Source organism: Micromys minutus (genome assembly GCF_963924665.1).
Source record: "Micromys minutus genome assembly, chromosome: 18".
Classification (NCBI taxonomy): Eukaryota; Metazoa; Chordata; class Mammalia; order Rodentia; family Muridae; genus Micromys; species Micromys minutus.
In genome coordinates this window covers 52356-65066 of record NC_137953.1, presented here as the reverse complement: position 1 = coordinate 65066, position 12711 = coordinate 52356, and the positions used below count along the sequence as shown (strand labels likewise).

At 46.5% G+C, this 12711-nt stretch overlaps 1 protein-coding gene across 1 annotated transcript in view; it reads left to right on the top strand.

The window, feature by feature from the left end:
• RUVBL1 (RuvB like AAA ATPase 1) overlaps positions 1-11459 on the top strand; it is a 32560-nt gene extending 21101 nt beyond the window's left edge. Inside the window, exons 8-11 of the mRNA XM_080932186.1 lie at positions 929-1127; positions 6593-6695; positions 10381-10472; positions 11123-11459. Coding sequence (XP_080788312.1) covers positions 929-1127; positions 6593-6695; positions 10381-10472; positions 11123-11282 — 554 coding nt within the window. The 3' untranslated portion in view covers positions 11283-11459. The remainder of the gene's footprint in view (positions 1-928; positions 1128-6592; positions 6696-10380; positions 10473-11122) is intronic.
• The last annotated feature ends 1252 nt before the right edge of the window (positions 11460-12711 follow it).

Sequence of the window (12711 nt, the reverse complement as noted above, 5' to 3'; positions counted from 1 at the left end):
AGCAACCTGTAGGTTGGTATCTTAAAATGTGAGTGAAACATGGAAGTCTCTGTGGTCTTGGTGTCTCAGCTGGAGGAATAGCCAAGACAGTTCTTCCAGATCCCAAGAGCAGCTGTGTCTGGACTTTTGCTTGGCCTTGCGTGGCTGATGAGGCAGGGTTTTACTGTTTAGTCTGGGATCATCTTGAATGCTGCATCATCTCCTGCCTCAACCTCCCTAGTGCTGGGGTCACAAGTGTGTCTGCTACACCCAGCAGCAACCGCTGTGGTCTTTTGCCCCGAGTATGTTCTTTGTTCTCAGACAATCCTTGATGGTAGATTTGGTGGAAGAGGAAGAAGCAACTCCAGCAGGGTGTACAGTTCTATTTGTGGAGACTCACCCCTACTGGTGCTGGTCAAGACTGAGCTGTGGCTAGTGGTAGCTTATATGGCTGTGGATAATATCTTCTAGGGCCTAAAATCTTTCTGTCTGGAGGGGACTGAGACTGCAAGTGCTTGAAGGCTAATTAGCCTAAGCATTGTCATACAGGCCCCAAGACATGGTCATTTACAGAGCACAAAACAGGAAAATTTGCATATGAAAACTTCTGTCAACCCAGGCTTCCAAATCTGCTGGATTTAGAGTTCTAGTGAGAGCTGAACCGTCAGGTTGGAAGTATGAGCCAGTAAGACAGGGTGGGGGTTTGTGTGAGGAGGTGATGGTATTCCGGTGCACAACCCACTTGGGGTTAGCCAGACAACTCTAGGGAAGCTGCCAATTCTGTGGCCTTTAGGTGTGTTTGTTCCTGTTTCGGATGATGTAACTGAAGCTGGAGTGGGGCCAGGGCCTACTGGGGCCTCACAGTTGGGGAAATGGGTGGGTTTAGGTGGAAGTCTGAGCTCAGAGGGGGAGATGTTTGCTGGTGCTGACCCTGCCATTCCACTTCTAGATAAACTTCGAGGGGAGATCAACAAGGTGGTGAACAAATACATTGACCAGGGTGTTGCAGAGCTGGTACCTGGAGTGCTCTTTGTCGATGAAGTCCACATGCTGGATATAGAGTGCTTTACCTACTTGCACCGAGCCCTGGAGTCCTCCATTGCTCCCATTGTCATCTTTGCATCCAACCGAGGCAACTGTGTCATCAGGTAGGGCCTTTCACTCCTGCCCCATGGCTTTCCACCTTCCTTCTGAGCAAGTGTTTTCCTTGGTTCAATATACCTGCATGCCATGAGGCAGATGGGGAAGAAGCAAGGTTGTGTCTCAGTGTTGTTTAGATGGGGAGGGTCTTCCCAGGAGTCTTTAGGGCTATAAAGTGTGTAAAATGATGGCTGCATAGGGCGAGACTTTAGTAGGATGTCACGAGCTAGCTAACTTCCTGTCTCCTGAGGAGAGATAGGCATTGTTAACTTAACTTCGGGTGAGGGAACTTAATGGTGTAAGTTGGCCCAGTTCTTCCCATCCCAGACCTTCCTGTGACAGTGGGGTACCTTGCTGGCTCTCCTCCCTCAAGCCCCCTTGAGAGCTTCAGTAGAGCCCTGAATAGTGGGTTTTCATACAGCCCCCCATGTTAATACAGACTCCATTTTCCCCTAAGTATTCTGGGCCTGAGTTTCTTTTCAAGCCCACAGCAGTTACATACAGAGGCAGTGCCCTGGGGATTTGTGATTCTGACAGTAGTCATTGGATATACTATGGTTCTGCAGCCCATGAGTATGGCTTGCCTTTCCATGATGGTGGACCACATAGAAGAATGCCATCGGCCCTTATTGGTGTTTTCTGTGAGCGGTGGTGCATTATAACTGCAGCCCCCTCAGTTGTGCCCCCTACCCACTTGTAGTTGGGATATGTGTGTGGTTCAAGTGTAGATGGTGGCATGTGTGTTCTGATACCTTATGATGCCATCTGGATAAGAGCATTATCACAGGTATGTCCTATAGTTTTAGAGAAAGCTGCAGTGCCAGGGCCAGGCCAGCTGCTGGAGAGGATCAGAGCCACCTGGTTGGCATCTAGAGGCTACATGTGGGCCCTGGCTCAGGAAGCCTGGCACCTGTGGCTCTGCTGGAGACTTGCTTTTTTGCACAGCTTCATCTGGGCTCAGCATGGACACATGGTACCCCCTGCTGGTAGGTCTGCCAACAGAGCTAACCTAATCAGTGGGTGCCAACAGGGGCTGGCAGCTCTTGGCTCCATTTGCCAGGGCTATCTCAAGAGGAAGAAGCCCTTGATCCTAGCCTGCTTGTGAGAACCAAGCTCTAGCCAGCTGCATGAATGCTACAAAGTGGGCTTGGTGCTGAGTGCCAGCTCCATCGTGCTGACATCATCCATAGGAGGTGACAGGAGCCCACTCTTACAGCACCACACTGCTGCTCTCACTGACTTAGGCAAGCAGGGCCTGAACTCTCACCAGGTAGGCATGTGGCTTGGATTTGGATGAAGACTGGGCTCCAGAATACACTAGTTTGGCTAGGATGCTAAAAGACAGAATTTTAGGACTATCTACACAGTGTGAGCAGCCTGTGACAAGTCATGCACAGCCTTTTCTCCCCAGAGGAGCTGCTGATCTCTTGCACCATCTGCATCATATCTGATTCCCAAGCTCTAATAGGAAGTTACATTGTTGATGGTTTTCTCCTTGTCAGGTTTCTAGAGCTCTCTGTATGAGCTACCAATGGAGAGATATCAGGACACTCTGCCACCCAAGAGCAGATGAGGCTATCTCCCAGTGATAGGCTACAAGCCACAAGTGCTGCCACTTAGCTTGCTGTAAAGCCCACATGATCCTCTCAACCCAGTCACTGCTGGGCAGTAAGTAGGTATAAAGTGTTGAGCATGGCATGACATGGCATGGAGCTGGCCTCAGGGGACACCAGGCTCCCTGTGTTGAGGAAGGTTGGTAGGACCAAAGATGACCTTGAATGCCTAATCTTTCTACTTCCCAAGTTCTAGGATTCCAAATGTGCCCAGTTTTCATTTTGGTTATTTGCCTTTACTTTAGAGTGGTAAACATGCTTTATGTACTTTGGATGAAGGACATTTCTTATGTACAGCAATAATGTTAGGACATTATATGAATGTATTTTCTTTGGGTAGTCTTCAATTTTTTGACACTTTTTTGACACAGGTTTTAAATTTTTATTTAGAACACTAATTTTTAGGGTAGGAATTCAACTCAGTAGAACACTTACCTTGTATGTGCAAGGCCTTGGTCTTTAGCCCCTGTACCCAGGAACAAACTCCAGGCCACCTTGAAGTCCAGTCTGCCTGCTTTTGTGCTTTGTTCTTACATAAGAAGCACTGTCTAACCCAAGACCACAGGGACATGCCTTTGTTTTCTCCCAAGAATTCATAGTTCAGCTCCGGGTTCATAAGTCAATTGGGGTTAATTTTGTGCATGGTCAAAGAAGGGTTGGTTCTACATCCAGACATAGATACAGATATCCAGCTGTCATAGAGCCACTTGTTGAAATGGCTGTCCTTTAAAAGAACGGTTAATATGTATATGTGTGTGCAGGTGCCACAGAGGTTAGAGGGTGCTGGAGCCCCTGGGACAGAGTTACAGGAGGTTACCTGATGATAGTGGTGCTGAGGACCAAATTTGGGTCTCTGGAAGAGCAGTAAGATCTCTTACTTACTGAGCCTCTCCCCAGCCCAGAATGACAATTTTTCTTACCAAGTTGCATTGCAGCCAAGTCATATGGCTGTCCTTTTAGATGTGTCTCATTGTGTCTACTGGGCCATGGTCAGGAAGTTGCCCATTAAATTGCCCGGGTATTTACCACATTTTTACTTGTCAGGAAAGCCTTGTGACACCTGTGTCCCTGTTGTTATGGATTACAGAGAGTAGTAGTAGGCATTGATCCTCCATCAGGTGCCATTGTTACCTGTGAACATTTGGCAACATCTACAGACAATCTTATTTTTCATGACTCAATGTTCATGGCATCTCACAGTGCATATGACAGCCTCAGCCTCTGACAGAAAATAACGAGTCCAGAAATCAACAGTGGCACAGCACAGAGCCCAGAGTTTCCAGAGGAAGAGTGTTAAAAAGTGGGTGTGTCATTTGCTCAAGCATAAGCTATGTTTCTAGAAGCTCTGCTTTATCCCTGCAGAGGTGTCATACCTAAGCTCAAGGAGCATTGGTATGTCTACCTGGAAACTCGGTATCAGCCAAAATCCATTCATTAACAAATCTGGGATAAGGTGTTTTACCTCTGTTCCTAGGTTGGGGGTTGGGGTTGGGGGAGCTGCCAGTGAGCAGGGTCTCTGTGCTTTTCTCATCTTGGATGGAATTTCATTAACTGTTTTCCATGAACATGTTTTCCAGAAGAATCTTTATGCTTCTGACTCACAGCTTGGATGACTGAGTCGTACTTGGCAGTCCTTAGTAACTTCTGAGTGGTCTTTTGGTTTATGTTTTAGATTTATGAACTCAGCTATAAGAAAACTGGTTACTCCATTGCTGTGTAAAGTCTGTTCTTTCGTGGCCAAGGGACATCAGGCTGGAGAGATGGCTCAGTGGTTAAGAGCACTGACTGCTCTTCCAAAGGTCCTGAGTTCAATTCCCAGCAATCACTTGGTGGCTCACAACGATCTGTAATGGAATCTAACACCCTCTTCTGGTGTGTCTGAAGATAGCTACAGTGTACTCATATATATACATAAATAATTTTTTTAAAAAATTAAACACTTCAAAACTTTTTCTTACAAGATGGTAGCTGTTCTAAGTACTGTGTTTGAATCCTGATTAAAACTTCTTATTTTATAATTCTGTCTTGCTATTAAAAGTGTTGCTCGCCTCAGATTCTTTGTATATCTTAAATGGTAACCTTGAACTCCTGATCCTCCTGAGGCACAGTAGTAATACAGACTTGTCCTCTACACGCTGTCTCGGTGCGGTGCTGGGGATCAAACCTAGGGTGCCATTCTTGCTAGGCTAGCACTCTGCTGAGCATGCCCAGTCTGAACATTTGTGGTTTTAACCATTTTTAACTGTAAAATTCATTGACATATGACCATCACTACTATCTATAGTTCCAAAACTTATTTAAAGATATATTCATTTTTATCTTATGTGTATAAAGATACAACCTATGAATGTCTTTGCACCACATGCATGCATGAGACTGTGGAAGCCAGGAAAAGGCATTAGACCCCCCTGAAACTGGAGTTATAGACAGCTGTGAGCCACTTGTAGGTGCTGGGAAAATCAAACAACAGGTCCTCTTTGAAAGCAGCCAGTACCCTTAACACAGAGCTGTCCTCTAGTGCCTGTTTCCAGGACCTCTTCCTCACTGCAAACCAGGACTTCTATGGCCCTAATTAGTATCCGGTCCCATCTTCCCTGCTCAGGCTGCAGTCACCTCTGACTTTCTTCTGTGCATGCTGCCAATTTTGTTTCCTGGCACACAGTCTGTCATCCATTGGCTGTGTTTATTGTTTCCTACTGTGTTTCAAGTCTATCTTGCCATACAGTTTATTTTTATAATAAATACACACTGATACTCACCTGTATGGAAAGAATTTCAAAATAGATTTTTGGGTTTTTTTTTTCTTGCTTTTTTGTCTTTTCTTCTTCTTCCTTTTTTGTATATATGGACATGCTCACACGCCCAAAGCACCGCACACATGAGGGGGTCTCTCTGAATTGAACTCAGACTATTAGGCTTGGTAAGCACCTTTGCCTGCTGGACCAAGTTGCCAGCCCTGAAACCAAATATTTTGATATTAGCAATTAAATTGAAAAGATGTGCTTTGCTCTTTGTTATTCTAATCAGTTGTGTTATTGTTTGCAGTTGTGACTCCTGTTGTTAGAGAGACTGACGGCCACCTGTTTTAGGATGGCCGGATGCAGAGGCCCACAATTGCTCAGCTTCCATTGCTGTGGCTGGGCTGGTTGTAGGGCACCAGTGTCTGCCCAGCATGTGTCCCATCAGGTGGCTGGCACAGGCCTGGCAGGTTGGCAGGCTTCCTCTCCTGGCTGTTGACTAGGGTTTGGCTAAGGGTTGAAAAGAAAAACAAAGGATGTAATTGGACAATTTTCAGGAAGAAAAGCGTGAATATAAGGGAAAACATTTGTACTTCATTAGTAACCAAGGAAATGCAACTCAATCAAGGTGTTCCCCTTTCTCTTTTTCTAAATTATTAAAGCAGCAAATATTTAGGAATTAAAATGCTTGGTGATGGCTGTGGTGCTGAGGCTACTCATGGCTGTACAGGCTGGTACAGGCATCCATGACACAGATCTTAGGGATGGTCAAACATGATGCTAGTTTCAGAGGAGATAATTCATGAATGTGTGCTGTCAAATAGAAATTAGTCCTAGTTATTAAGACTGAAGCAACAGAAAAAACAGAAAAATGTATACATTAGCGGTATAATTATAAAACACTCATTGAAGGTTTGGTAAATAGACAGGTCTGTTTGATTTTGGTTTTGGTGTGTTCCCTTCCCAAACAGGGATAATAAAGCTGTTGCCCAGGGCCACTTGGCCCTGATACTCAGGGGATGCTAGAGCTATCTGCTTGTGCTGTGAGTATCTCCATTCATGTGTCTGTTGTCCAAGATCTGAGAGTCCCTTGGGTAACGGGAGTGATTTTGACCCTTGTAGGGGCACTGAGGACATCACTTCTCCACACGGCATCCCGTTGGACCTGCTGGACCGGGTGATGATCATAAGGACCATGCTATATACGCCACAGGAGATGAAGCAGGTAAGCACCTGAATCTTACACTCTTCCCTCTCTTCTTTCTATCCACTTCTTACCACTTGGCTAGCCTAGGCCTTGCTTTTGCTCACTATTCTGAGCAAGTCACAGTGTCCTTGAGGCTCTGAAAGATGAGTTATTCTGAGCCAACATTCTCAGATGGGTTAGAACCTGTGCTCCCTGCGGGTTGGACCCATCTACTCCTGATGAGCTTGAGGAAAGGGAGGAAAGAAAACATGAACATAATGGCCAATGGATGCCATCAGCCTGAAGAAAGGAGCAAGTAAAAATGATGTAGTTGCTTGGTGTAATAATGCACACCTATAGTTCCAGCACTCAGGAGGCTGAGGCAAGAGGATCATAGGTTTAGGCATAGTGAGATCCTGTCTCAAAAGGAAACAAACAATCAAACACAAACATTCTGGGCCTGTACCTTGTTAGCAGACTCATTTTTCCAGCATGCACAAAGCCCTGGTTTTGGTCCCCAGTATAAACCCGACTTGGTGAAGCTTTCCTGTGCTTGTCCAGCACTTGAGAAATGGAGGTGGGAGGGTCCTCCAAAGCCACCCTATGACTTGGAGGCTACGATAGACTTTTGTTAAAACAAACAAAAACCTAGACAGATGAGAACACTAAGCTTAGCTTTCACAGATGTCTTAATGTTATAGATCATACTAGTTAGTGGCTGGGACAGGGCAGCATGCCTGGAGCATTCAGGTGGGTGTGGCTCTTCTCTTCTGGGAACTCCTTGAAACTGTGTTCTCCTGTGTCCTGTGCAGTGTGGCCCTGCCAGTATTTCTCATTGATAGCACTCGATTCATGGTGACACACTGGCCTATCCTGCATCTCCCAGACCAGCTGTTTCAGTTCATAGTGCCACTTGTGAACCTCACTTAGGAGGTCATCTCCATGGCCTAACTAACATCTTTCTGTTACTGTGACAGTACCTGAGGTAATCAACTTAAGAAGAGGGTTATTTTGGACATGGTTTCAGTGGATTTGGTTTGTGATTTGATCCTGTTCTTTGAACTCATAGCTCTATAGTATATCATGAAGGAGACAAAGCAGAACAGGTAGCTTACCTCTTGATATGCTTGGAGTGAAGAAAGATAGGAAAGACTCAGGGGTCCCATTATCTCCTCAGAGAAACATCCCAGTTACCCAACTTCCACTGGGCCCATGTCTTGAAATGGCCCATTACCTCCCAGGCCAGTGCCAGGGTGGCCACTGAGCAGGAGCAGAAGCAAAACTACACTGCAGACCAAGAAGTACTTGATGTTGAGCTCAAAGCTTTAGTCCTGCCAAGAAATGACACCCACTTTTCTGTGGCTTCCCTTTGCTGGACTAGCGACTTGAGCAACTGGGCACCTGTGATAGCTGGTCTTGGTTGTCAACTTGACACACCTCAGGAAGAGAGAACTTCATTTGGGGAATTGTCTCCCTCAGCCATGTCTGTGAGGCATTTTCTTGATTACTAATGATATAGACTGGCCCATCCCATTTTGGACAGTGCTATTCCTAAGTTAGCCTAGGCTGTTTAAGAAACAAGCTAAACATGAGCCTGGGAGCCAGCCACTTAGAGCAGCATTCCTCCATGTTTCTGCTACAATTCCTGCCTCCAGGGACAGTTCCTGCCTCCAAGTTTCCACTTGAGTTCCTGCCCTAGGTTTCCTGGATGGTGGACTGTGACCTATGAGATGTAATAAACCTTCTCTCCCCAAGTCACCTTGGTCATTGTTTTACCACAACAGAAGCAATCTAGAACACCCTCCCTGGTAAACAAGAGACCTACCTTAGGCTTTGGGCCATGGTCACTCAGATTTCATGAAAAATGGTGATAAAAGAGACTCTCCCTGCTTTGCAAAATTATCACATGAATTCTGTGAGCTAGATAGTAACTGGGCACTATCCTCAACAGCTTTGTGATAACTAGGGTTTGCATCTCAAAGCTAAGTGATGGAGCTAGGGTCCTATCCAGAGTAGCTCACCTTGAAGCCCCAGTTGAAGCTCCTCTGGAGAGCTCGGTCTCCCCTCATACCTGTTTGACTGACAGGTCCACTTGGGCCAGTCCCCAGGCTTTTCTCAGTGTCTTCCTGTCTGGGTCTTAGTTTGGCCTTGATGGTGTCAGGAATCCCCTCAGCCTTTGCTGGAGCCAGGACAGCTTTTACACAGATAAGCTCAACTTAAAATGTGTGTAGTGTGTCACAAGTGCCGACACCTTATAAACATCCCTACGACTTATTAAATGATTAAAGATCTCATTCATGAGCCTGTTTCCAATGATTGCTCTGACCTGTGCTAGGGACACTGAGTGCAGATATACCTGGCATTGTGGAAGGAAGCCAAGCCACAGATCCAGCACAGCAGAGAGGCCGTGCTGTGCTGACCCTCCTCTCAGACAAGCCCTCAGTGTTTGTATCTCTGTGGAGCTGGCAGCACTGGGGATATAACCTAGGACCCTATGCATGCTGAGAACATTCTCTGCCACTGGTCTACATACACCCCAGTCCCTCTTGTAGTTCCCAAAGACTCTTGAACAGCCAACTCTTTTCGCTGTTGGCTTGAAGTCTTCCTTGTCCAGCTGTTGGTCACAGGTCCTTGAGTCATGAAGCTGGCTGAGAGAACATGGGGCTTTCTTTCCACGGCCCTTGTATCTACCTGGTGACTGCCTTAGGCCCCTCCAGTGTTGACCTGATGGCTCAGATCCTGACCCTTGTTTGTGGACTCTGTAGTGTTTGGGACATGCTTGTACCAGTCAAAAGGTTTTCCCGAATTCTGCTCTTGCAGCCTGTTTGAATAAAAGCAGCACCAGTAGTGGTAGCTTGTGGACTGGCCACCTCTCAGGAATGCATGCTGGCCTGCTGGCCTTAGCTCCATGCTGCTTACAGTGACAGCATGATTCCTGTCCACAGGCAGCTGATGATTCCTGACCCCTGGCAGAGTCCTGAGTTGTCCCAAGCTTTTTCTCTCTCTGGCCTGTTCTAGGACTCGGTGTCTTCCAGCCCGTGCCTCTACTCTGGCTGTTTTTACAGCTTTAATTTAAACGACGGCTTCTTGATATCTTGTTTACGAAGCTGCCAGAGTGAAAAATTCCTGTATTATATGAGGCTCGAAGTCCTCGAGTTATCTCAGCCCCGCAACACACAACATCATTATCCCGCTGGCCCTTATCACTCAGTGCTGCTGCGCTTGTGAGACCCCGTGCCACTGCTTCAGCGTCTCACCGCTGCTGGCCACCCCTCCAGCCTCACCAGGATACACTCAGTGCAACAAGCATTAGGCTCTTGATAGATTAGATATCTCAGTGATATTAGGAGAGCTGGTAAATCTTTAAAAGTAACTTTTTATTTATTTATTTAACCATTATATTTATCAAGCAAACAAAAATCTCTTCTCTTGCTTGAGTGCTCATAGGCAATGCTGCCCAAGCTGCCAGGGGAAGTTGGAACCTTGAGGAGTGGCTCCAGTGCTCTGTAACAGTGGAAGAGAGAGCCAAAGGCAGCTGTGAGCTGCCCTGGGTGTGGGAGTTCTCTAGAGTCAGATGAGCCTAGCTCTGGCTGTGACATCATTCAAATAGATTGTGGTTGGACATGGTTTCTCCAGAAGCTCAGTCCAGCAGTGCTGGTGACCATCAGTAGGTCAAACACTGAATACAGTTGAGACACTTAACATTGTTTTTTTTTCTCCAAAGATCATTAAGATCCGAGCTCAGACAGAAGGTATCAACATCAGTGAGGAAGCACTGAACCACCTTGGGGAGATTGGCACCAAGACCACTCTGAGGTAAACTAAGTGGTGCTCAGCTGGAACACTTTTGCTGTGGCAAGGGCCTTCTCCTGGCAGCTAGTCCAGAGCGCCGAGGATCTAGAAATGACCTCCTGTTTCCCAGCAGAGCAGGGAGGGCCTGCCCCTATCACCCTCACTTGTGACTGGGTGTACTCCAGGAATCTGGTGGCAGCAGCCCAGGGGATCAGTGCAATGCACAGTGTTTTCTCAGCTGTTCTTCCTGGGCTTAGAGGCAGTGACTGGAAAAAATAGTTCTTCAAACCCTGAGCCTTCCCTGTATCCCTTGAATCTGTGGCTCTTGTTCCTGAAGTAAAGGGAGAATAGTCAACTGTTTGAACTTTCAGTGATTGGATTTTCATGTCTTGGACACGCATAGGTTTTTGGTTACCTATGTTGATTTCCCTGTTAAAAGTCCCCATCTGAGTTGGCACTGTGCACACTACCAGGGGTGTGTGCTTTGAAGTGTTAGTGTGTCAGCCGAAGGGCAAATGTGAGAGTAGCACTGTCATCTGTCCTTGGGTGGCTGCTCTCTGCTGTGATGGACAGGAAGTCCCCTGCTGCACTCTCCCTGAGCAGACTGTTCATCCATGCCAGTGGTGTCTCCCTTCAGTGGCCACTTCAGTTCACCACTATGCTGTCTGCTGTAGGTATTCAGTGCAGCTGCTTACCCCAGCCAACCTGCTGGCAAAGATCAACGGGAAGGACAGCATTGAGAAGGAGCATGTGGAAGAGATCAGCGAGCTCTTCTATGATGCCAAGTCCTCTGCCAAGATTCTGGCTGACCAGCAGGACAAGTACATGAAGTAACGTTGGGTTTGGAAGTGCACCCAGAGGACAGACCCTACATCGTGGACAGGGTCTTTCCTCAAGCATGCTTTGCAGTGTTAGTTTCTTTGTAAATTATCAAACTTCCATGGTTGTTTGGGTGGAACCCCTTCCCACCTAGCTTGTTTTCTAATAAAACTGCATTTTATTTTGATGATACTTTTCTTTGGGTTTTTATTTATTTTTAACTTGTGTGTGTGTGTGTGTATGTGTTATGTCTTTGTGTGTGCATGTGCACATTCTTGCAGGTGCCTGTGGAGGCCAGAAGACTGCATCAGAGTTCTAGGAGCTGGAGTTGTTATGTAAGGTTCTTGGTTCTTTCCCCAGCACAAAACAAGGTGATTTATGTATAACACACAAGAATTGCAGAACTGATTTAGATTTATAATTACTGTGCACTCAGTGCATGGAGTTGCCGTGGCACAGCCTCCTGTAGTAGGCAGCCATTCATCAATGAGTGTCAGAGCAGAATCAGGGTGTTTCAGCTCATCTTCCTCTCAGGCTGTGAGATACCTAGATATCCTGAGTTCTGATCACCTGAACAGTTATAGACTGTTGAGTATTCTGATCCATGCTCTTGGTGGGTTTTGCTCAGTATTTTTCTTGTGATTAGCCAGGGGTGTAGGTCTCAGAGCCACACATGTCTACAGCCCATCTTGACAAGTACTTTGAATAGGACACCTCCACTGTGACCCTCTGCACCTGGCCAAGGTTGCCATGTCTGCAACTGTTAATCCTCCATGTTCTGTGTGGGCTCTTTTGAGTTAAGTCACTCTGTGCTAACCGCACTGAAGGTTTAAAAGCTGTGCCTCTTAAGGGCTGCCTTAAGGGCTACTTGTAGTTGGGAATTCTGCATGAGGAACTGCCTCACTGCTGACTTATTTAATAAACCATCTGTGGATTCATGGGTGGTCAGTACTCTGGGCATCATGTTTTGAGACAGTCTTACTATGTAAACCAGGCTGGCTTAGTTTTGGCAATTCTGCCTCTGCCTTCTGAGTTGTTGGGATTAAAAGCACCACCATTCTCAGTCATCATTTTGTCTTCATAACAAAGATCTTAGGAGATTGTTGTGGGTATTTAAGCCTACTAGACCAATGAGGACATGGTGTGTAGGCCAAATGCACCTGCCCAGCTAGCAGGAGACAGAAACCAGAATTGAGATCCAACTAGCTAGAGCCAGTGCTAGAAATTGGAATTTCCATGCCCAGTAGTAGTTTTGAATCCGACCTTGAGCAGGTGAGGCTGTGCTGTAAACTGAGGAGGGCTGACTGCTCAAGCCTAACCCTTCACAGCACGTGATCCAGACAAGGAAGTACTGGTCCCCACAGTCCCTGGCACCTGATCTCCAGAGCTTTTAGTAAGGACTAGGAATGTGGCCTTGTGCTTCCTAACCACAGCTCCCTCCTGC